This window comes from Mercenaria mercenaria, chromosome 10, assembly GCF_021730395.1.
Source record: "Mercenaria mercenaria strain notata chromosome 10, MADL_Memer_1, whole genome shotgun sequence".
NCBI lineage: Eukaryota > Metazoa > Mollusca > Bivalvia > Venerida > Veneridae > Mercenaria > Mercenaria mercenaria.
The window spans coordinates 28,901,771-28,928,246 of record NC_069370.1 but is presented as its reverse complement, the minus strand read 5'-3'; the positions used below and the strand labels follow the sequence as shown (position 1 = coordinate 28,928,246).

At 37.2% G+C, this 26,476-nt stretch overlaps 1 protein-coding gene across 1 annotated transcript in view; it reads right to left on the bottom strand.

Annotated features, from left to right (window-relative positions):
• LOC123559575 (fibroblast growth factor receptor-like) overlaps positions 1 to 26,476 on the bottom strand; it is a 117,286-nt gene that overhangs the window by 24,123 nt on the left and 66,687 nt on the right. The window contains exons 10-14 of the mRNA XM_053516840.1: positions 17,194 to 17,304; positions 15,689 to 15,854; positions 7,413 to 7,523; positions 5,950 to 6,155; positions 2,813 to 2,926 (exon numbers count right to left, since the gene is read on the bottom strand). Coding sequence (XP_053372815.1) covers positions 2,813 to 2,926; positions 5,950 to 6,155; positions 7,413 to 7,523; positions 15,689 to 15,854; positions 17,194 to 17,304 — 708 coding nt within the window. The remainder of the gene's footprint in view (positions 1 to 2,812; positions 2,927 to 5,949; positions 6,156 to 7,412; positions 7,524 to 15,688; positions 15,855 to 17,193; positions 17,305 to 26,476) is intronic.

The following is a 26,476-nucleotide window of genomic DNA, read 5'->3' as shown; positions in this document are numbered from 1 at the left end:
ATGTAAAATCAAGTAACCCCTGGGGCGGGGTCAATTTTGACCCCGGGGAGTCAAGATTTGAACAAATTTTGTAGAGGTCCACTAGGCAATGCTACATGTTAAATATCTAAGCTCTAGGCCTTCTGGTTTATTTTTAGAAATTTTTTGAAGATTTTCCTATGTAAAATCAAGTGACCCCTTGGTTTATGACATCATCTAGTGGTCCAATTTTGACCCCGGGGGTTATGATTTGAAAAAGCTTTGTAGAGGTCCACTAGGCAATGCTACATGTCAAATATCTAAGCTCTAGGCCTTCTGGTTTATTTTTTTAAAAAATTTGAAGATTTTCCTATAGAAATCTATGTAAAATCAAGTGACCCCTGGGGCGTCATGATTTGGCCAACTTTAGTAGAGGTCCACTAGGCAATGCTACATGTCAAATATCTAAGCTCTAGGACTTCTGGTTTTTGAGAAGAAGATTTTTTAAGATTTTCCTATTTAAAATCATATGACCTCTCGGGTGGGGTCAATTTTGACACCGGGGTCATGATTTGAACAAACTTGGTAGAGATCCACTAGGAAATGCTTCACACCAAATATCTAAGCTCTAGGGCTTCTGGCTTTTGAGAAGAAGTTTTTCCTTTCGATTGCCATGGCAACCAGAGTTCTGCATGGAATTCAATTTTTTGAACAATTTTTGTAGAGCTTCACCTAAGGAACATTCCTGTGAAGTTTGGATGAAATTGGCCTAGTGGTTTATGAGGAGATGTCGTTTAAAGTAAAAGTTTACGAATGGACAACGGACGCCGGACAATGGACGTTGGACGGTGAGTGATCACAATAGCTCACCCTCAGCCTTTGGCTCAGGTGAGCTAAAAACTAGATCTATAAAAACTACATCTATAAGTGAGTTTTATTTTATTTGCGATAGACTCTCTGCAGAAGTTTGATTAACAAATTAATCAGTATTATGGATATGACAATTAGATCTACAAGTTGTTCAATGATACAGTAGATCTACCTTTCTATAAAACCTTATACCTTGCGTGGTTGGAAATTTAGTCGATAACAATTGTCATAACAAACAAAACAAGAGCTGTCCGTAAGACAGCGCGCTCGACTTTTCTCAGTGCTTGACTCTGAATTAGAGCTTTGCCAGTAAAAAAAATTCTAAGTTAAAAAGGGACACAATTCTGTCAAAATTAAAATCAGAGTTATGGGAATTGTGTCTCCTGGTGTAGACTTTGATAGTAAATAACTATTTTGAGTTTCAAGTCAAAAGCTTTAATTGTAACAGAGATATTTGACTTTATCAAAAATTTTAACAAAAAATTCTAAGTTAAAAAGGGGCATAATTCTGTCAAAATTCAAATCAGAGTTATGGGGATTGTTTCTCCTGGTGTAGACTTTGATGATAAATAAGTATTTTAAGTTTCAAGTCAAAAGCTTTGATAGTAACAGAGATATTTGACTTTATCAAAAATTTTAACAAAAAATTCTAAGTTAAAAAGGGGCATAATTCTGTCAAAATTCAATCAGAGTTATGGGGATTGTTTCTTCTGGTGTAGATTTTGATGGTAAATAAGTATTTTAAGTTTCAAGTCAATAGCTTTGACAGTAACAGAGATATTTGACTTTATCAAAAACTTTAACCAAAAATTCTAAGTTAAAAAGGGGCATAATTCTGCCAAAATTCAAAGCAGAGTTATGGGGATTGTTTCTCCTGGTGTAGACTTTGATAGTAAATATCTATTTTAAGTTTCAAGTCAATAGATTTGCTAGTAACAGAGATATTTGACTTTATCAAAAACTTTAACCAACGGCGACGGCGACGCCGACACTGACGCCGAGGCGAGTGCAATAGCTCTACATTTTCTTCGAAAAGTCTAGCTAAAAATGCTGTTTCCATTTGGACGTAGTTGAAATATTCTGTATTTTACTTTTAAAACAACATATCCATTATCCCCTTATTGTACCTTACAATGTATGCAATGAGATAAAAGGACACATTCAACTCTTTCACGAGAAGGTGAATGAATAATTTATTGAGGATGGGGCGTGGTTAACCTGTCAGGATTACTCCAAAAATAGCTTCAATTTCACCGTTTTTGTGACGTAAACAAGCAACTCTATCGATTTCAAAGAAGTTGAAGGGGCAATTTGATCTGCAAACAGTAGTATATTACCTTTGACCCCTAAGTGTGACCTTGACCTTGAAGCAAGTCATCCGAAACATGCGCTCTGCACATCGTCTCGGTGTGTTTGTGCCAAGTTTCTTTGAAATCCTTCATGCAGTTCAGAAGTACCAGAGCGGACACGAAACAAACTGATATGACCTTTGACCCCTAAGTGTGACCTTGACCTTGACATCCAAAACATGCGCTCTGCACGTCGTCTTGGTATGGTGAACACTTGTGTCAAGTTTCTTCAAAATCCTTCAAGGGGTTCAAGAGTTACAGAGTGGACACGAAATTGCTAACGGACGGACAACCAGATGGATGGACAGACGGACACCGGGGGTATAACATAATACGTCCCTTCGGGCGTATAATAATAAAACCCTTTCCATTAAAGACTTATCCTTCTTAAAAGCATGTAGTTTGTGATGGAATACTTAATTGTACCTGTCCAGAGATTAGTCACAGGTTCTATCTGTCTCTAGTGGCTATATTCTATCATAAAGAAATAGCCATACTTTTTATGTTTTAGTTGTATGGCATTGAAACCAACAAAAAATTTTATTTCAAAATTCCTCAAGTCACATAAATTTATGTCCACAATTTTCCTAAACTCTTAAATTTAACAGTGGTATTGCTAAACTCCATATACATACAGCTTCATATAGATTCCTCTCAGTAACATCCTGTGTGAAACCAAACCCTGACAGTTTGCATACTCCACCTTTACACACCAACACACTAGAGGCCCGTAACCGATAAAATATCATCTGTAAAGTTAAATAAGATATATGAAACATAGATATTAAGCATGAACAAGAGGGTCATGATGACCCTATATTACTCACCTGTTACACTTAGCCTTGGAATCATCAAGATAAACATTCTGACCAAGTTTCATGAGTATAGGATTATAAATGTGGCCTCTGCAGTGTTAACAAGCTTTTCCTTCGATTTGAATGGTGACCTAGTTTTTGACCCCGTATGACCAAGTTTTAAAGTTGGCCTAGGTCTAAGGAATCATCAAGATAAACATTCTTACCAAGTTTCATAAAGATAGGGTCATAAATATGGCCTCTACAGTGTTAACAAGCTTTTCCTTTGATTTGAGCACGTGACCTAGTTTTTGACCCACCATGACCCAGTTTCGAACTTGGCCTAGAAATTACCAAGATAAACATTCTGACCAAGTTTCATGAGGATAGGGTCATAAATGTGGCCTCAAGGGTGTTAACAAGCTTTTCCTTTGATTTGATCGAGTGACCTAGTTTTTGTCCTCATATGACCCAGTTTCGAACTTGGCATAGGAATAATCAAGATAAACATTCTCACCAAGTTTCATGAAGGTAGGGTCATAAATGTTGCCTCTAGGGTGTTAACAAGCTTTTTGATTTGACCTGGTGACCTAGTTTCTGACCCCACATGACCCAGTTTCAAACTTGGCCTAGAGATCATCAAGATAAACATTCTGTGCAAGTTTGTATAAATCAAAGCAAAAATGAAACCTCTATATGGCTGAAAGAGCCAGAATAGAAAATTTTAACCCTTTCAGGGACAGTAACTCTAGGACCCATGATGGAATCTAGCCGATTTCAAAAGGAACCAAGATCCTATTGTGACTTAAGTTGTGTGTAAGTGTGGTTAAAGTCGAATGCAAAATGTCACTTCTATCATATTCACAAGGTAAAAATTAATGAATTTTGGCTCTTTCAGGGGCCGTAACTCCGGAAATTATTATTAGATATAATCGATTCATCATGGAATCCAAGATCTATTGTTGTTAAAGTTATTTTGCAAGTTTGTATCAAATCAAACCATAAATTAGGTTTCTATACTGGTACTGATGATAAACCCAAACAGAAAATGAGGTTTTTTACAAGTAACTTTTTTATTTCTGCAAATTGTAATCAATGGTCGGTATCAAAATAAAGCTTAACATTTGCTAAAAAATTTACATAATTCAAATTTATATTTAGTAAGCAAACTCACACGAAGTGAGGCCCTGAAAGGCGTTTGTAAAATGGGGACTAAATGAACGTTGACTGATGATAAATTCGACCACTTTGTCATTTACAAAATTTTCTTCGTATTATTATATTGAAACTTTCTGAAAAAGCTGCAACAGTTATTCCTGATCAAGTAATGAAAAGTGACCCAATGTCAGGCCTTCATGTTTCGGCAGTGAGCATGCGCAAAAAACACCCTTTTCCCCAGTAATTTTGGATAAATATTTTTATACAAATAAATGTAAGTCATTTATTTATACAGAATATTTACCAATTTTGTTTTTGTTTACACCAGTTGGTGTTGTAAGTGGAAACTATTAGATGGTGTGTTCAATTTTATAAATAACCGATTGCAATCGAATATTTCCAAAGTGGTCGACTTTATCATCTGTCCGGGTTTATCATCAGTACCAGAATGGCTGCAAAAGCCAAAACAGCAAACTCTGGTCTGACTGAAAAAAATCCAGAACAAAATCCCAACTGCATAACTTCACATGCTGAATAATATTCCTATGATGTTTCATGCCCCTATGTAATATACTTTTTTAGATATGTGCGACACAACTTTTATGCCTTTTTATGTATATTTTTTATTAAGTCAAAGGCCATAACTGTGGTCTGACTAAGTCATGGGCCTTAACACTGGTCTGACTGTTTGAGATAAAAATTAAAACCCCTGGTGCACTGCTTCCCATGCTGAATATCAATCCTGTGAGGTCTGATGACTCTGGGTCAAATACTTCTTGAGATATGAACGCCAAATCCGGACAGACGGATGGACAAAGGCAACTCAAAGTACACGCCACCCCTCCCCCCCCATAAAATTTTTGCGGGCATAAAAAATCAATGAGGAGTGAATAACTTATCCAGGTTCTCATGATTGATTTAGTGAAACAATGCTCACTTCCATGGCGACAGCACAAAAGCTAACTTCCATTAATGTTTTTTTTTGTATTCTTGTTGTTTGGATTACTCAAAATCATGGTTAATCCAGAAACTCCTGGTAACTACTGTTTAAAGATTCAATTTGTAGGAACATTTAACAGTAATACTTCTTAATTCTGCACTTATATTGCAAGGAACAAAATACTGAAGTGAAACTGAAATTTCCTTGCTTTGTTTTTATGTTTAACACCGTTTTTCAACAGTATTTCAGTTATGTAACGGCGGACAACGTTAACCTAACCAGTGTTCCTGGATTCTGTACCAGTACAAACCTGTTCCCCTCAAGTAACTGCCAACTTCCCCACATGAATCAGAGGCGGATGACGAATGATTCCAGACACAATGTCTTTTATCAAATTGTCACGGAGAACATACACCTCGCCCAGGGCTCGAACTCTCGACCATGTGATCCATGGATATATGTCCTACTGAGATAAGTGGGCGGGCTATTTCTTTGCTATCAGGGACTAATACATCAAATCTGTGATGTATATTTGGACTATAAATAATTGATGTTTCTCATTACAGATCTGGTGCAGCCGTTCTGCGCATGCCCGGAATGATTATCAATTGGAGCGCATGTCCACACTAAATGCCGCACGCATTTAGTGTATAATGTGTATAATATAATGACTAAAGGTTAGGGTTAGTATCACCATGGTTACAAAATATATACATTTATATTTTTCGTTCAAATTGCTTGAATCCGGTATATACCGGAGTCTGTAATATATCACATGCGTACCAGATCTGTTTTTAGTCACAGCCGTAAATAAAGCCAACTCAATATATGTATGACTGGACTCTTTCAAAAGCTGAGGAAATGTAAAGTTGTTTGTTACCTTAAACCTGTTGATATGTACAAGACCATTAACAACTTGAGCAGCTAGAGACAGGAGTTTATGGGCAGTGAGATTCTGGTTGCGTACACTAACACTGTTGTGGTTATCTGTGCTGATTTCTACACGAAGGTCACCTGGTCGGCGATGTTGTAAGTACTGATACAGGCTACCTTCCACAGCATATTCTACCATCATCAGCCACGGATCTGGAAACAAAACCGGACACGAAAATCTACACTGTGACAAAAGTATCAGCATTTTCACAAAATAAATGACAGACACTTCAGAAATAAACAGATTGTAAAGGAAAGTAGTCTATGGTGCAGGTACCTTACACTAGAAGCCAAAGGACTGAAAAGCAAACCAAACATGAAATCATGAATCGTATATTCACAAGTTCAGTGTTACCAGCGGGCAAGAGCTCACTATAGAGAGATCTGCTCTACAAATTTCTGACTATCATCGTACTGCAGTTAATCTTCTGAGATCATTTCAAACCAGATATTACTTTTTAAGTCCTTTAGCTTCTACTTCTGTCTCATGAAGGAATTATGTTAGCAAATTAGTGTTGGTAATTATAATAATCATAAACAGAGCCAGCTTTACAATAATAATTTATAAACTACTCTGTCTACAGTAAAAGCTACATGAATTATGAACTTACCACTTCAAGTAAAGCAGCCAATCAGAGGCACAGTTTTTGTTATCTGACTACATTAAAAGCTACTTGAACTATGAACTTACCACTTCAAGTAAAGCAGCCAATCAGAGGCACAGTTTTTGTTATCTGACTACATTAAAAGCTACTTGAAATATGAACTTACCACTTCAAGTAAAGCAGCCAATCAGAGGCACAGCTTTTGTTATCTGACTACATTAAAAGCTACTTGAAATATGAACTTACCACTTCAAGTAAAGCAGCCAATCAGAGGCACAGCTTTTGTTATCTGACTACATTAAAAGCAACATGAAATATGAACTTACCACTTCAAGTAAAGCAGCCAATCAGAGGCACAGTTTTTGTTATCTGACTACATTAAAAGCTACTTGAACTATGAACTTACCACTTCAAGTAAAGCAGCCAATCAGAGGCACAGTTTTTGTTATCTGACTACATTAAAAGCTACTTGAACTATGAACTTACCACTTCAAGTAAAGCAGCCAATCAGAGGCACAGTTTTTGTTATCTGACTACATTAAAAGCTACTTGAACTATGAACTTACCACTTCAAGTAAAGCAGCCAATCAGAGGCACAGTTTTTGTTATCTGACTACATTAAAAGCTACTTGAACTATGAACTTACCACTTCAAGTAAAGCAGCCAATCAGAGGCACAGTTTTTGTTATCTGACTACATTAAAAGCTACTTGAACTATGAACTTACCATTTCAAGTAAAGCTGCCAATCAGGGCACAGTTTTTGTTATCTGACTACATTAAAAGCTACTTGAACTATGAACTTACCACTTCCAGTGTAACAGCCAATCAAAGGCAAGACATTTGGGTGTGGTTGTATAGCTTTCATCACTTCTAGTTCTGCAAGGTAAAATCGGCGCTCCTTCTCCGTCGCTTCAGCTAAATGAATATAAATCATCGAAAGTGTTTACAAAACATCTAAACTAGTTCGAACTGGAATATCTATCATTTCCATTCTAGGTATTCATAATAAGCGTTTTTTACAGGCTGTAAGCAATAAAGAAGAGCTAGATCATAAATTGCAGTAATACACAAGACCATTTTCAAATAAAGTTTCTATATGCAGTACAGTAAACCTTGCTTATAAGGACAGTTTGGGACCTCTAAAAATTGTTCCTTATAACCGAGGTTCCTTATATCCGTATAGTGAACTAATTCCTTGAAACCGAGGTTTGTATAACGAACACAATTTGTAGAGCGAAGCTGTAGCTTCAAAAACAAGAAAGTAAGTCAGTAGATCAAGGTTAAAAATATTAACAAGAGGGCCATGAAGGCCCTGTATCGCTCACCTGACTTTCTGACTAAAGACCATCAAGATTAACATTCTGACCAAGTTTCATTAAGATATGATCATAAATGTGGAGTGTTAACAAGCTTAATATTTTATTTGACCTGGTGACCTAGGTTTTGACCCCACCTGACCCAGATTAAAACTTGACCTAAAGATCATCAAGATTAATATACTGACCAAGTTTCATTAAGATATGGCCATGAATGTGGCCTCTAGAGTGTTAAGTAGCTTTTTCTTTGATCTGACCCAATGACCTAGTTTTTTATGCTACCTGACCCAGATTAGAAATCAACCTAAAGTTCCTCCAGATTAACATTCTGACCAATTTTCATTAAGATATGATCATAAATGTAGCCTCTAGAGTGTTAACTAGCTTTACCTTTGATTTGACCTGGTGACCTACTTATTGACCCCACATGACCCAGATTCGAACCTGACCTAAAAATCATCAAGATTAACATTCTGACTGAGTTTCATGAAGATACAGTCATAAATGTGGCCTCTAGAGTATTAACAAGCTTTTCCTTTGATGTGATCTGGTGACCTAGTTTTTGACCCACATGACCCAGATTCGAACTTGACCTAAAGATCATCAAGATTAATATTCTGACCAAGTGTCATGAAGATATAGTCATAAATGTGGCCTCTAGAGTGTTAACAAGCTTTTCTTTTGATTTGACCTGGTGACCTAGTTTTTGACCCCAGATGACCCAATATCGAACTCGTCCAAGATTTTATTGAGGGTAACATTCTGACCAAGTTTCATTAAGATTGGACCAAAATTGTGACCTCTAGAGTGTTAACAAGCTTTTCCTTTGATTTGACCTGGTGACCTAGTTTTTGGCCCCAGATGACCCAATATCAAACTTGTCCAAGATTTTATTGAGGGTAACATTTGACCAAGTTTCATTAAGATTGGGCCAAAATTGTGACCTCTAGAGTTTTAACAGTCAAATTGTTGACGACGGACGATTGACGGACACAGGGCGATCACAAACACAAAAGCTCACCTTTGATGAGCTAAAAATGAGTATTGAAATCTGTATCAAAAGTAATAAACGTGGTCCAAATTTCTATGCTGTGCCTTTAAAAACAAGAGGGCCAAGATGGCCGTAGGTCACTCACCTGAGAAAAACACCATAACACACCATAACAGTGTAAACATGTTTGACATAGTGATTTCATAGAAAAAAAATATTCTGACCAATTATCATTAAAATTCTAGCAAACATTTTGAGTATAAATAAGTATTTTCTTTGATTTGACCTAGTGACCTAGTTTTTGACCCTAGATGACCCATATTCGAACTTGATCTAATATTCATCAAGGCTATCATTCTGACCAAATTTCATGAAGATCAATTGAAAAATTTCATCAAGGCAACCATTCTGACCAGATTTTATGAAAATCCAGTGAAAAATGCAGCCCCTATTGCATACACAAGGTTTTTCCTTGATTTGACCTAGTGACCTAGTTTTTAAACCCAGATAACCCATATTCGAACCTAACCTAGATTTCATCAAGGCTTTCATTCTGACAAAATTTCATGAAGATCAGTTGAAAAAATTTAGCCTCTATCGCATACACAAGGTTTTTCTTTGATTTAACTTAGTGACCTACTTTTTGACCCAGATGACCCATATTAGAACCTGACCTAGATTTCATCAAAGCAATCATCTTGACCAAATTTCATGAAGATCAATTGAAAAATACAGCCTCTTATTGCATACAGAAGGGTTTTCTTTGATCTGACCTAGCGACCTACTTTTTGATCCAAGATGATTCATAATCAAACTTAACGTAGATTTTATCAAGGCAATCATTCTGACCAAATTTCATGAAGATCAATCGAAAAATACAGCCTCTATCGCATACACAAGGTTTTTCTTTGATTTGACCTAGTGACCTAGTTTATGACCCCAGATGACCCGTTTTCGAACTCGGCCTAGATTTCAAAATTGTTCAACCCCTTATGGGGACCGGAAGTCCAAACCGGGTGTGGTTCTAGACACTAGGGTGTCATACCGGAGGATCAACCAAAGGGTTTTCTCCTGGCCCGTCTCATTTCCGGTAGACCCCTTTCCCTATGTTCAAGCTCAAAATCTAACTTTTTTATTGTTGGTCCGATTTTGAAAATTCCAATGGACTTCTATAGTAACATGTGTCGGTAAGACACTTTTTTTGCAGTCCTTTTTAGGGTAGGATCAAGATGTTCTCAAGTTATTGATCGGAAATGATTATCAATGTTCAGGCTCCTGTGACCTTGACCTTTAACGGAGTGACCCCAAAAACAATAAGGGTCATATACTCTGCATGAACAATCATCCTATATAGTTTCAACATTCTGGGTCGAGAGGTTCTCAAGTTATTGATCGGAAACGGTTTTCCATGTTCAGGCCCGTGACCTTGACCTTTAACAGAGTGACCCCAAAATTGCTAGGGGTCATCTACTCTGTATGACCAATCATCCTGTGAAGTTTCAACATTCTGGGTCAAGTGGTTCTCAAGTTACTGACCGGAAATGGTTTTCAATGTTCAGGCCCCTGTGACCTTGACCTTTAAAAGAGTGACCCCAAAATCTATAGGGGTCATCTACTTTGCATGTACAATAATCCTATGAAGTTTCAACGTTCTGGGTCAAGAGGTACTCAAGTTATTGATCGGAAATGGTTTTCAATGTTCAGGCCCCTGTGACCTTGACCTTTGACAGAGTGACCCCAAAAACAATAGGGGTCATCTACTCTACATGACCAATCATCCTATGAAGTTTCAACATTCTGGGTCAAGTGGTTCTTTAGTTATTGATCGGAAATGGTTTTCAATGTTCAGGTCCCTGTGACCTTGACATAGTGACCCCAAAAACAATAGGGGTCGTCTACTCCAGCAGCCCTACAACCCTATGAAGTTTGAAGGTTCTAGATCAAATGGTTCTCCAGTTATTGATCGGAAATGAAGTGTGACGTACGGACGGACGGATGTTTCTACATGTGGATACTTATGTGGATACTCTTTTGTTCTCTCTATTGTTCTTTTAGCCACGTAAGAGAAAAATAGCCACATAAAAGCCTTACAGAATGAATGACATCAAAGAAGAAGTACAATTACCTATTGTTCCTATAGCCACCTAAGTATGCAAATGTGAGCTCGGACAGACAGGGCAAAAACAACATAAATATAGCCTCTATTGCATACACAAAGTTTTTCTTTGATTTGACCTAGTGACCTAATTTTTGACCCCGGATGACCCATATTCAAACTTGACCTAGATTTCATCAATGTAACCAATCTGACCAAATTTCATGAAGATCAATTGAAAAATACAGCCTCTATCACATACACAAGGTTTTTCTTTGATTTGACCTAGTGACCTACTTTTTGACCCCAGATGACCCATTTTCAAACTCGGCCTATATTTCATTAAGGTTATCATTTGACTTAATTTCAGGAAGATCGATTGAAAATTACAGCCTCTATCGCATATACAAGCTTTTCCTTTGATTTGACCTAGTGACCTACTTTTTGACCCCAAATGACCCATATTCGAACTTGCCCTAGATTTCATCAAGGCAATCATTCTGACCAAAATTCATGAAGATTAACTGAAAAATACAGCCTCTATCCCATAAACAAGGTTTTTCTTTGATTTGACCTAGTGACCTAGTTTTTGAACCCAGATGACCCGTTTTCGAACTCGGCCTAGATTTCATCCAGGTTATTATTCTGACCAAAATTCATGAAGATAATTGAAAAATACAGCCTCTATCGCATACACAAGGTTTTTCTTTGATATGACCTAGTGACCTAGTTTTTGACCCCAGATGACCAGTTTTCGAACTCGGCCTAAATTTCATCAAGGTAATCATTCTGACCAAAATTCATGAAGATTAATTGAACAAGAGTGTCATGATGACCCTGAATCGCTCACCTGAGTATACTGAACCACATGTTTCAAATGGCAAACTGATGCTAAAATATTAACAAGAGCTGTCGGATGACAGCCCGCTCGACTATTCGAAAAATTGATTGAAGAATGGGGTCAAAATATTACCATAGATTTTCAGAAAAAAGAAAAAAAGGATTAAACACAAAAATATTCCTGTACTTGTGAATTTTGATTAGTCTTGCACTAAATGGGAATGTGTAACCATGATGGCAAATATGTTGTTATGTTATATGTTAGGCAAAATATGGACTTGTATGGAAAATTTAACAAATTTCCAAGTGCAAAAAGGACCATAATTCAGTCAAAATAGTTGACAGAGTTATGTACTCTTGCCTACAGATGGAAATCATGATGATAAACAAGTGTTTAAAGTTTAAAAGCCACAGTTCAAATAGTTTTGACAAAACGCTGACTTGTAAGAAAACCTGAACAAATTTCAAAGTTCAAAAAGGGCCATAATTCAGCCAAAATAGTTGTCAGAGTTATGTTCTCTTGCCTAAAGATGGAAATCATGATGATAAACAAGTGTTTAAAGTTTAAAAGCCATATGTCAAATAATTTTGACAAAACGTGGACATGTACGAAAACAGAATCAATTTCCAAATCCAAAAAGGGCCATAATTCAGCCAAAATAGATGACAGAGTTATGTACTCTTGTCTACTGATAGAGACTATTATAATGAACAAGTTATAAAAGTTTCAAAGCTTTATCTCAAACACTTTACACAAAATATGAACTGGTACGAAAAACTTAACCAAGATTACTAAGTCAAAAGGGGCCATAGTTCAGCCAAAATCCTTGATGGAGTTATGTACTCTTGCATATAACTGAACATGGTAATGGTTAACAAGAGTTGAAAGTTTCAAAGCTTTATCTCAAAAGACTTTGTCAAAATATGGACTGGTACGAAAAACTTAACCAAGATTTCTAAGTAAAAAAGGGGCCATAATTCAGCCAAAATCCTAGATGGAGCTACGTACTCTTGCCTATAACTGGACATGGTGATGGTAAACAAGTGTTGAAAGTTTCAAAATTTTATCTCAAACGACTTTGTCAAAATATGAACCGGTACGAAAGATTTAACCAAGATTTCTATGTCAAAAGGGGCCATAATTCAGTCAAAATGCTTGACAAGAGTTATGTACTCTTGCCTACAACTGGACATGGTGATGGTAAACAAGTGTTGAAAGTTTCAAAGCTTTATCTCAAAAGAATTTGTCAAAAAATGGACTGGTACGAAAAACTTCACCAGGGTGTGACGCTGTCGCCGTTTTGTATAGGATAGCTCTACTTATTCTTCAAACAATCGAGCTAAAAAGTAGATCAGGTCAAATTTATGGTCACTGAAAGACAGTTTAAAGACTGTACATGTCATCCAAATTTCAAGGCTGGATCTTAAACTAGAGTGGTCACAAGCAAAAGTTTACGCATGGACACAGGGACGACACAGACCTACTGACCTAGTTTTTGATCGCAGTTCACCAAGTTCGGAACTTGACCTAGATGTCATCAAGATGAATACTCAGACCAACTTTCATACAGATCCCATGAAAAATATCGCCTCTAGAGAGGTCAAAAGGTTTTTCTATTATTTGACCTAGTTTTTGAAGGCAGTTGACCCAGTTTCGAATCTGAACTAGGTATCATCAAAGTGAACATTCTGACCAATTTTCATGAAGATCCATTGAAAAGTATGGACTCTAGAGAGGTCACAAAGTTTTTCTATTTTTAGACCTACTGACCTAGATTTTGACCGCACGTGACCCAGTTTCAAACTTGACCTAGATATCATCAAGGTGAACATTTTGACCTACTTTCATAAAGATCCATTGAAAAGTATGGACTCTAGAGAGGTCACAAGGTTTTTCTATTTTTAGTCCTACTGACCTAGTTTTTGACCACACGTAACCCAGTTTCAAATTTGATCTAGATATCATCAAGGTGAACATTATGACCAATTTTCATGAAGATCCATTGAAAAATATGGCCTCTAGGGAGGTCAGAAGGTTTTTCCATTATTTGACCTACTGACCTAGTTTTTGACCGCACATGACCCAGTTTCGAACTTGACCTAGATATCATCAAGGTGAACATTCTGACCAATTTTCATGAAGAGCCATTGAAAAGTATGGCCTCTAGAGAGGTCACAAGGCTTCTCTATTTTTAGACCTACTGACCTAGTTTTTGACCGCACGTGACCCAGTTTCATATTCGACCTAGATATCATTAAGGTAAACATTCTGACCAATTTTCATGAAGATCCGTTGAAAAATATGGCCTTTGGGAGGTCACAAGGTTTTTCTATTATTTGACCTACTGACCTAGTTTTTGACCGCATGTGACCCAGTTTCGAACTTGACCTAGATATCATCAAGGTGAACATTCTGACCAACTTTCATAAAGATCCCATGAAAAATGTGACCTCTAGAGTGGTCACAAGCAAAAGTTTACGCATGGACGGACGGACGACGGACACTGCGGGATCACAAAAGCTCACCTTGTCACTTTGTGACTGGTGAGCTAAAAATACAGCCTCTATCGCATACACAAGGTTTTTCTTTGATTTGACCTTTTGACTTAGTTTCTGACCCCTGATGACCCATTTTCGAACTCGGCCTAAATTTCATCAAGGTAATCATTCTGACCAAATTTCATGAAGATCAGTTGAAAAGTCAACCTCTATCGCATACACAAGCTAAATGCTGACAGACGACAGACGGCTGACTCCGGACATAGAGTGATCAGAAAAACTCACCTGAGCAGTAGCTAACAAGGAAGTAGGTCAGTAAGTCATGATTAAGACTATTCAAGATGACTATTGAAATCTGTATCAAAAATTATACTTGTGGTCCAAATTTCTATGCTGTGACTTCAAAAATGAAAAAGTAGGTCTGTAGGTCAAGATCAAGGCTATTCAATATGAGTATTGAAATCTGTATCAAACATTATACTAAGTCTTGTGGTCCAAATTTCTTTGCCACTGATTCAAAAACAAATATGTCTATGTAAAACAAGAGTCCAGCCAGGCATTGCCTATATTGACCCCAGGGTCATGATCTGAATAATCTTGGTAGAGATCCACTAAAGCATGCCACATACCACATACCTAAGCTCTGGGCCTTATGGTTTCAGAAAAGAATATTTTTATAGGTCTTTCCTTATATAAGCTAATGTAAAAACTTTTGACCCCAGGTGCAGGAAATTTTAAACCCAGGGTCATGATTTGAACAAAATTAATAGTTGACCACTAGACAATACTAAATACCAAATATCTAAGCTCTGGGCTTTATGGTTTAAGACAAGAATATTTTTAAAGTATTATCTATACAAGTGTATTTAAACCATGTGACCCACGGGCAGGGCCATATTTGACCCAAGTGATATAATCTGAACAATCTTTGTAGATGATGCTACATACCAAATATCAAAGCCCTAGTACCTGTGGTTTTGGATAAGAAGATTTTTAAAGGTTTTCCTTTTGGTTGCCATGGCAACCAGAGTTCTGTATGGAATTCAATTCTTTGAACAGTTTTTAAAGAAGACCATCCAAGGAACATCCCTGTGAAGTTTCATCAAAACTGGCTTGGTGGTTTAGGAGATGTTGTTTAAAGTAAAGTGTGGACGGACAACGGACAGACGCCAGACAGTGAGCAATCACAATAGCTCACCCTGAGCACTTTGTGCTCAGATGAGCTAGCAAAGCAGCCAAAAAAAGTAATTTCAGGAATCACTTATTTTTCTTTCTAAAGATATAACCGTACTTACATACAATCACTTATTTTTCTTTCTAAAGATATAACCGTACTTACATACAATTCTTTTTATTGCAACTTTCATAATTTCATTTCGCCTTGGATATTTTCTCATACGTCCTCGCCACACTTCAACAAATGATCCCTTAGCAATAAGGTCAACTAATCGTATATCTTTTCTCGCTATCTCCCACTGCTGTTTTAGTCTTCCGTACTCTGCTGGCTAAAATATACAACAAAAGCATGATTTATGAGCATTATCTGACCTCACTGTTTCTTATATTTCTGTCACAAGTAATCCATGCAAAGTGCCAACATTTACAGTTAGGCCAGGTACAAGAAATTAACTACTTCATAAATATTGACCAATAAATTATCATTGAAGGATGCTGAATTTAAAAGTAAATACAACAACAGTTTGAAAAAGAGGGTGAAAAGAAATAAATGCAGCCAGATTTAACAAGATGTGAAACAAGAGCTGTCTGAAAGAGAGCCAAAGCTCTACTATTTCAATTGTTATCCCATAAACAGGAATATTACCCTAAATGTTAAAATATCTATTGAGTTTAAATCCAGTATCTGCATTAGTTTTGGAGATTGTAACATGCATGCAAAACTTTAACCAGAAGTTTTTAAGTTCAAAAGGGGACATAATTTTGCAAAATACATGTCAGAGTTATGGGACTTGATGCTATGACGCTATGACATAGTGTAATAAACCTGAAGAAAGGTGTAAAGTTTGCATTGGTTTTTTGGGAGAGTAATTTGCATGCAAAACTTAAACCAGGATTTTCTAAGTCCAGAAGGGGGTGGGGCGTAATCTGCCCAAAATACGTGTCAGAGTTATGGGACTGGATGCTATCACATAGTTTTATAATCCTGAAGACACATGTGAAGTTGCAAATCAATATCTGCTAGTAACTTGCATGCAAAACTTTAACCAGGAGTCCAAAAGGGGGCATAATATGCTCAAAATACATGTCAGAGTTATGGGACTTGATTCTGTGAGGTTGGTAATTGACCTAGAAAAAGAAAAAATAAGTTTCAAATCTATACGCCTTTAAATAAAAGTTATATGTACTTGCACGCAAAACTTTAACCAGGATCTTTTAAGTCCAAAAGGGGAAATAATTCGGCCAGATTGCACGTCAGAGTTATGCGACTTGATGCTATCACCTAGTTTTATAACCCGGAAGACACACGTGAAGTTTCAATCCAATATCTGCATCAGTTTTAGAGACAGTAACTTGCTTTCTAAGTCCAAAAGTGGGTATAGTTTGGCCAAAATACATGTCAGAGCTATGGGACTTGACCCAGTGAGGTTGGTAATTGACCTTGAAAAAGAAAAAATAAGTTCCAAAGCTATATGCCTTTAAATAATAGCCATATGTACCTGCATGCAAAACTTCAACCAAGGTTTGACGCCTATGCCGATGCCAGGGTGAGTAGCATATAGCTCAGACTATTCTTTGCATAATTGAGCTAAAATGCTGTTCTGAACTTACTACTGATTGGTACAAATAAGGACTATTTACACTGTAACAAAGGCATTAACCACAAACCAGTTCGGAGTTATCCGGCTGTATATTTTCATCAAGAAGTTCAACCTCCTGGTCATCAAGGTTCTCATCATGCATTCTTGTTAACCGTTCATGTAACATATGTTCTCGTCTCTGAAATATCATCACTATAAGTACTGAATAAATGAAAATGTTTGCGAAACAAATTTTTTACAACTAAGTTGTAAATCATCCTAGGCCCACTGCTTGCTTAAACAGTTTTGGCAGAATGTGATGGTTGTGCAAAGAAAATGTCAGTTAAATTATTCTGAAAAAGTGCCAGTATTTTCTGACATCTTTTTTTAAAAAGTGTCTACTAAATAAATATGGGCAGACAATGCAGGGGTGGGGGAGGTTAAGATGTTCGGGGAATGATGACATAGGATACTACGAGACAATATCAAACAAACAAAACCCACTGGCAGTCATGTTTTATGACAAAACAGTATAATTTGTATGTAAAGTGCCACCCAAGACAGATTTGTTTAAACTTATTTTAAAATTGCGCCTGCTGTTTCAAAATATTCAAGGTATGGGGTCAAAATATTACCACAGATTTTCAGATTAAAAGAAGGAAAATAGATAAGACAAACAATGTACCTGTATTTGTGGAACTGGGTAAGTCTTGCACTATATGGCAATGTGTAACATATTATTATTATTAACTAATTTCTATGTCAAAAAAGCACCATAACTGAGCCAAATTCCTTGTCCGAGTTATTTATTCTTGCCTAGATATAAAGACTATGATGGTAAAAAAGTACTATTTTTAGCTCTGGCGGCCCCTGTGTGCAACCAAGGGAAAAAGTTCAAACAATTTTGGAGGAAGACCACCACGGCCATGTTTCATCAACTTCCATCTCACAATTTCAGAGGAGATGACATAAGTGTGGATGAAGTGACGGACAACAGACTGACAGAGAGTGAGTGATCACAATAGCATACTCAGCATGTTGTGCTTAGGTGAGCTAAACAGCAGACTGCAACTGTGATGAATAAATAATATGTAGTCACTTGGTTAACTGAATAGTTATCAATAAAAGAACTGCTGAAATTACACTTTTCAATCAAGTAATTATTTGTTACAACAAAAGCAAGCAACTAACACAATATTAAGGAGTTTTAGCAGTTTAGCCTTAAGTGTGAAACAAATCAAACTAGAGCTCGTAGAACATGAATGTTGATGCATTCAGTAATTGCAAAAGGAATAGAAATTATTTGGTCACTATACACAAAAGTTCTACTGTTCTGGGTCAATGTGACCTTGACTTTTAACCTATTGACCTCAAAATCAATAGGGGTCATCTGCTGATCATGATCAACCTTTATCAAGTTTCATGATCCTAGACCCAAGCCTTTTTGAGTTGCCATCCAGAAACTGTTTAACTGTTCCAGGTCATTGTGACCTTGACCTTTGACCTACTGACTTCAAAATCAATAGGGGTCATCTGCTATCATGATCAACCTCCCTATCAAGTTTGGTGAGCCTCGGCCCAATTGTTCTCAAGTTATCATCCGGATGCTTTCTAATTATTCAGAGTCACTGAGACCTTGACCTTTGAACTACTGACCTCAAAATCAATACAGGTCACCTGCTGGTCATGATTAACATCCACATCAGCTTTCATGATCCTAGGCCCAAGCATTCTTGAGTTATCATCTGGAAACCGTTTAACTGTTCCTGGTCACTGTGATCTTGACCTGTGACCTACTGGCCTCAAAATCAATATGGGTCATCTGCTGGTCATGATCAACCTCCCTATCAACTTTCATGATCCTAGGCCCAAGCGTTCTTGAGTTACCATCTGGAAACCATTTAACTGTTCCGGGTCACTGTGACCTTGATCTTTGACCTACTGATATCAAAATCAACAGGGGTCATTGCTTTTATGACCAACCTTCCTATCAACTTTCATGATCCTAGGCCCAAGTGTTCTTGAGTTATCATCCGGAAACTGTTTAACTTTTCCTGGTCACTGTGACCTTGACCTTTGACCTACTGATCTCAAAATCAATACGGATCATCTGCTGGTCATGACCAACCTCCCTATGAACTTTCATGATCCTAGGCCCATGAATTCTTGAGTTATCATCTGGAAACTGTTTAACTGTTATGCGTCTCTGTGACCTTTACTTTTGACCTACTGAACTCAAAATCTATAGAGGTCATGTGCTGGTTATGACCAACCTCCTTATTAACTTTCATGATCCTAGGCCCAATCGTTCTTGAGTTTTCATCCAGAAACCATTTAACTGTTACTGGTCACTGTGACCTTGACCTTTGACCTACTGATCTCAAAATCAATAGGGGCCATCTGCTGGTCATGACCAACCTCCTTATCAACTTTCATGATCCTAGGCCCAAGTGTTCTTGAGTTACCAACCGGAAAGATTGGTTTACATACAGACTGACTGACATCTGCAAAAGAATAAACCCCTCCTTCTTCGAAGGGGGGCATAAATATATTTCTTAATTTTCATGGTGGTATTTGGCACTGACAACTGTGAAACTTTATTTGCAAATATTTCTGCACTGCAAAATTAACCTCTTATACAGAACAACAAACTTATCTACCTTTAAGGTAGTTCTGCAAATTTGGATTGTAATTTTTTCTAATTAAACTCTTGATTTTTCAAAACTTCAAAATATACTTAGAAAATTCAGCAAAAAAAACAAGAGTAGTCCATAAGACAGCATGCTCAACGTTTCTCAGTGCTTGACTCTGAATAAGAGCTTTGCCAGTAAAAACTTTTATTAAACTTTAACTAAAAAATTCTGAGTTAAAAAGGGGCATAACTCTGTCAGAATTCAAATCAGAGTTATGGAAATTGTTTCTCCTGGTGTAGACTTTGATAGTAAATAGCTATTTTAAGTTTCAAGTCAAAAGCTTTGATAGTAACAGAGATATTTGACTTTATCAAAACCTTTAACCGAACAATTCTAAGTTGAAAACGGGGCATAACTTGAACATGTCAGCAATCTGCACAACTAGGCTTGATCCTGATCACTCCTGTGAGGTTTCGTCGAAATCTGTCCAGCAATTTCACCTATGAAAGCTGGACAAGATTTTTCTATTTATAGCTCTGGTGGCCATTTTGTGCATAGAAGCGGAACATGCCAGCGATATGCACAACTAGGGTTGGTACTGATCACTCCTGTGAAGTTTCGTCGAAATCCAGCCAGCAGTTCGACCTGTGAAAGGTGGAAAATATTTTTCTATTTTTAGCTCTGGTGGCCATTGTGTGCAGCAAAGCAGAACGTGCCAGTGACATGCACAACTAGGGTTAGTACTGATCACTCCTGTGAAGTTTCGTTTAAATCCAGCCAGCAGCTTGACCTGTGAAAGGCGGACAAAATTTTTCTATCTTTAGCTCTGGCGGCCATTTTTTGCAATGAAGCAGAACACGCCGGTGACATACACAACTAGGCATGGTACTAATCACTCCAGAGAAGTTTCGTCGAAATCCAGCCAGCAGTTTGACCTGTGAAATGTGGACAAGATTTTTCTATTTTTACCTCTGGTGGCCATTTTTTGCAGCGAAGCAGAACGTGTCAGCGGTATGCACAACAAGGCTTGGTACTGGTCACTCCTGTGAAATTTCGTCGAAATCCAGCCAGCAGTTTGACCTGTGCAAGCCAGACAAGCTTAATGCGGACTGACAAATGGGGGAGACCTATTAACTTAATTGGTTCATGACTTTGTGCAAAAATATTTTTAGGTTCAGACAGAAATTACAAAAAATTAGGGATAATTTATAACAAGAGCTGTCGGAAGACAGCAACGCTCGACTTTTCAACTGCCTTGTCAACTGAATGAATACAAAAGTCGAAAAAGGGGCATAATTTTGTAAAAATGCGAAGCAGGGTTATGGAACCTGCACAGTGCTATATAATATCAGCTCATGACAGTGGACACGTGTGTTAAGTTTCAATCCATTCCCATAAGTGGGTACTGAGACACCAGCTTACATTATAAGAATTTAACCAACAAGAGCTGTCCGTAAGACAGCCAAGCTCGACTATTCGAAATATTGTCCTATAAGCACGAAAATATTACCCAAAAAGGTTAAATATCAAAGGAGTTTTAAGTTCAAATGGGGACATAATTCGACCAAATGCATATCAGAGTTATGGGAATTGCTGCTATCAACTACAGTTTAACCTGTCTTAAGCAGACAATTTGGCCACTTAAGCCAGGTGATCGCTGATCAGAGGTGCAGCCAGTATATGTATTTTTCAGACTTCTGACCAGTTTAGCCTTTAGGCCTTTGGGTTTTCCATTATTATTTTACCAGGATTCAATGACGTGCATTTGCCTTCGCAATACAAATGGTCTTCTTAGCAATCTAAAACTCCGGCGTGGTTAACTACAAAAATTTTTACAGACAATTTTCCAACTTCAAAACAAGTTTGTTTACAATTTTCGCCATTTTGGTAAGGGAAGCTACTCTCCACGCTTATTGTCTACGCTAAATCTAAGATTGCCATTACGTTCCGTAAAAGATAGAGTGGTTTATATTTTTTTTCAAACACAATTAATTTCGTATAAATTTAAAAGTATTTTGATGACAGAAATATAAAAAATCACAAATATGCTACTAATTAGTTATCGAGTATTATCTTTAACCCAGGTCAAACTGTGAACAACAAAACTGACATGAGGTGACATGCTAATTGCCGATAATTACTGGCCATTTGATAACAAGAAACGCGGCAATGCCACGAAACCAGGTTTTCAACACTTTTCATAAGAATAAACAAGAGTGCCAGAATGTCACAATATATGCCCGTCACAGCCAATTTCTTTACTCTAGCACCAGTATTTGCAGATGTAATTTTAATTTTGTGGTTGTTTAGTAATCATTGTAATTCTTTTGTTTTTCTAAGTCCACAAAAAAACTCCTTACCAGGTAGAGATGCCTTAAAATACACCTAAAATTAGAAAGTAACAACTATGTTGTACCACAGAAAAGTGGTCTTGGTTTTTCCCTACGGTCAATTATAAAAAAAGTTACAATATAAGTTATTTATAGTAACAACTAAGGGAAGTTTATCTTAAAAAAAAAAAAAAAAAAAAAAAAAAAAAAATACAAATTTTTTTTTTTAAGTCCACACAGAAATCCTTACCAGGTAGAGATTGGTCAAAATACATCTCAAAATTGGATGTAACATGCATGTTGTACTACAGAAAAGTGGTCTCGATTTTTCCCTACGTCTAGTAATGAAAAAGTTACAATATAAGCTATTAATAGTAACAACAAAGGGAAGTAATTCTAAAGAAGGGAACTGCGCAAGACACTTCGTCTCATGATGGTGTATAATTGTGTCAAGTTACATCAAAATCCCTCTATGCATGAAGAAGATATGCTCCGGACAAAGTTTTCATTCTTCTATCCTTTGACCTCTAAGTGTGACCTTGACCTTAGACCTAGGGACCTGGTTCTTGTGCATGACACTCCGTCTCATGATGGTGAACAATTGTGCCAACTTTCATCAAAATCCCTCCATGCATGTAGAAGATATGCTAACCCTAACCCTAACCTAACCCTAACCCTATTTTTAGTAACAATGACCTTGACCTTGATCCCAGAAACCCCAAAATCAATCCCAAGCTACAACTTTATATAAGTTTTCTATACACCAAGTTTCATCTTGATAGCTCATTCCTAAGTTAAGTTATTGACCGGAAACCCTTTTTCTATTTAAAGTAACAGTGACCTTGACCTTGACCCAAGAAACCCCAAAATCAATCCCAGCCTTAGTCTTGATATAAGCTACATACATACCAAGTTTTATTCAAATATCTTTACCGAAACAAAAGTTATTGACCGGAAACCCTTTTCTATTTAAAGTAACAGTGACCTTGACCTTGACCCCAGAAACCCAAAAATCAATCCCAGCCTTTGTCTTGATATAAGCTACACACATACCAAGTTTTATTCAAATATCTTTACCGAAACAAAAGTTATTGACCGGAAACACCAGTTTGACGCCGCCGCCGCCACCACCGCCACCGCCCACCCGCCCGACCGACATCTACCCCAATCTAATCACTCAGGCTTTCATTGAAAACCTGGTTAATAACAAAAAGGGGATTACATCTTTGGTTATCAGTTTTAATTGAGAAGCTCATGTCATTTTGTCTTTCTTGTAGTGAAGTCATGCGAAACTTAGCAATCACGTGCTTCTGAAAAATCGGGTATCTTCGGCCATTATTGCCTAAAAATAATTGGTTTTGGAAGAAACATGGCCGCTGAAAGGGGTCAAATACGTTTTATAACCCCGAAGACACATGTGAAGTTTCAATTCAATATCTGCATTAGTTTTGGAGATAGTAACTTGCATGTTAAACTTTAACCAGAATTTTCTAAGTCCAAAAGGGGGCATAATTTGCTCAAAATACATGTCAGAGTTATGGGACTTGGCCCAGTGAGGTTGGTAATTGACCTAGAAAAAGAAAAAATAAGTTTCAAAGCTATATGCCTTTAAATGATAGCTGTATGTATTTGCATGCAAAAACTTAACCAAGGTGTGACGCAGACGCCAGGGTGAGTAGAATAGCTAATAGTCGAGCTAAAAACTGCTAAATTGAAAAAGGGGCATAATTTTGTGAAAATGCAAAGTAGAGTTATTAAACCTGCATGTCATATCATGACAGTGAACAAGTGTGTGAAGTTTCAATCCTTTCCCATGAGTGGATACTGAGATACCAGCTTACATACAAAACCTTAACCAAAAATTAAGACGAAAAAGGGGCATAATATTATAAAAAAGCAAATAGAGTTATGGAACCTGTGCAGTGTAAGTCAGTTTATCACAGTGAATAAGTGTGTGAAATTTCAATCCATTCCCACAAGTGGTTACTGAGAAACCAGCTTACATACAAAAACTTAACCAAATTGGGACGCGGACGCCGACACATGGGCGAGTCCAATAGCTCTACTATTCTTTGAATAGTCGAGCTAAAAATGGGAAACAGGGTTATGGAACCTACACAGTGCTTATCAGCTCATGACAGTGGACAAGTGTGTGAAGTTTCAATCTATTCCCATTTGTGGGTACTGAGATACCAGCTTACATAATTATAAGAATTTGACCCAAAACTGCTAAGTGGAAAAATGAGGCATAATTTTGTAAAAAAACAAGAGATCACAGAGTGATCTTGGCGCCCACCAATGTGCCATTTTTGAGTATTCCAAGTTTCAAGACTTATTGACTAGCTCAAGGTCAAATTTCAATTCCATACACAACACTGTGCATGTGGTCCAAATTCGAAAGCTGTAGCTTGAGAAATGTGGAAGTAGGTCACTAGATCAATTTCAAGGACAAAGTTCTTTGTACACAAAGCTATGCATGTGCATCAAGTTTGAAGGCTGTAGTTTGAGAATTTGAAAGTAGGTCACTAGGTCAATCTTAAGGTCAAAGTTTATTTCAGTACAAAAACTATGCAAGTGGTCCAAATTTGAAGGCTGTAGCTTGAGAAATTTGAAAGTAGGTCACTAGGCCAAAATCAAGGTCAAATAACATTTAAGAACACAAATCTATGCATGTGGTCCAAATTTAAAGCCTGTACTTTCAATAATGTGAAAGTAGGTCACTAGGTCAATGTCAAGGTCAAAGTTTGTTTCGGTACACAATCCTATGCATGTGGTCTAAATTTGAAGCCTGTAGCTACAGAAATGTGAAAGTAGGTCACTAGGTCAATCTTAAGGTCAAAGTTCATTTCGGCACACAAAACTAAGCAAGTGATCCAAATTTGAAGGCTGTAGCTCGAGAAATGTGAAAGTAGGTCACTAGGTCAAAATCAAGGTCAAATTTTATTTCAGAACACAGAACTATGCATGTGGTCCAAATTTGAAGCCTGTACCTTCAAAAATGTGAAAGTAGGTCACTAGGTCAACGTAAAGGTCAAAGTTCGTTTCGGTACACAAAACTATGCATGTGTCCAAATTTGAAGGCTGTAGCTTGAGAAATGTGAAAGTAGGTCACTAGATCAAAATCAAGGTCAAATTTCATTTTGGAACACGAAACTATGCATGTGGTCCAAATTTGAAGCCTGTACCTTCAAAAATGTGAAAGTAGGTCACTAGGTCAATGTCAAGGTCAAAGTTTTTTTCAGTGCACAAAACTATGCAAGTGGTCCAAATCTGAAGGCTGCAGCTACAGAAATGTGAAAGTAGGTCACTAGGTCAAAATCAAGGTCAACTCATGTCAAGGTTCATCTTGCCACTCAAAACCATACATGTAGTCCAAATTTTTAAAAACTTTTCCCTATATAAGTCTATATGAACCATGTGACCCCCAGGACAGGGCCATATTTGACCCTAGGGGGATAATTTGAACAAACTTGGTAGAGAACCACTAGATGATGCTATATTACAAATGCCAAAGCCCTAGGCTTTGTGGTTTGGACAAGAAGATTTTCAAAGTTTTTCCCTATATAAGTCTATGTAAACCATGTGACCCCCGGGACGGGGCCATATTTGACCCTAGGGGGATAATTTGAACAATTTTAGTAGAAGACCACTAGATGATGTCACATACAAAATATCAAAGCCCTAGGCCCTGTGGTTTTGAACAAGAGGTTTTTAAAAGTTTTTCCCTATATAAGTCTATATAAACCATGTGACCCCCGGGGTGGGGCCATATTAGACCCCAGGGAAATAATTTTGAATCATCTTGGTAGAGGACCACTAGATGATGCTTCATACTAAATATCAAAGCCCTAGGCTCTGTGGTTTAGGACAAGAAGATTTTCAAAGTTTTTCCCTATATAAATCTATGTAAATTATAGAAATAAACAAAGGGCCATAACTCATTAAAAAATTGTTGAACCAGTCTGATTTTCAGGGGGACACAACTAGGGTATCAATACATCATTCTGACAAAGTTTGGTCAAAATCCCCCTGGTAGTTTCTGAGGAGATGCGATAACGAGAAATTGTTAACGGACGGACGGATGGAAGGAAGGACGACGGACCACGGACGCAGTGATTTAAATAGCCCACCATCTGATGATGGTGGGCTAAAAAAAAGCTTTGATAGTAACAGAGATATTTGACTTTATCAAAAACTTTAACCAACGGCAATGCCGACACCGACACCTGAGCGAGTGCAATAGCTCTATTTTTTCCTCGAAAAGTTGAGCTAATTAGGATTTTCTATGAATTTTTAGGGCCACTTGAAAGCCTGCGGTAACTAAGAATTCAATATAAACCTTGAAATGATTTGATGCTTTTTAAAGACAGTATATTTGCAAACTGAAATAGTTGCGAAATTGTTGTAA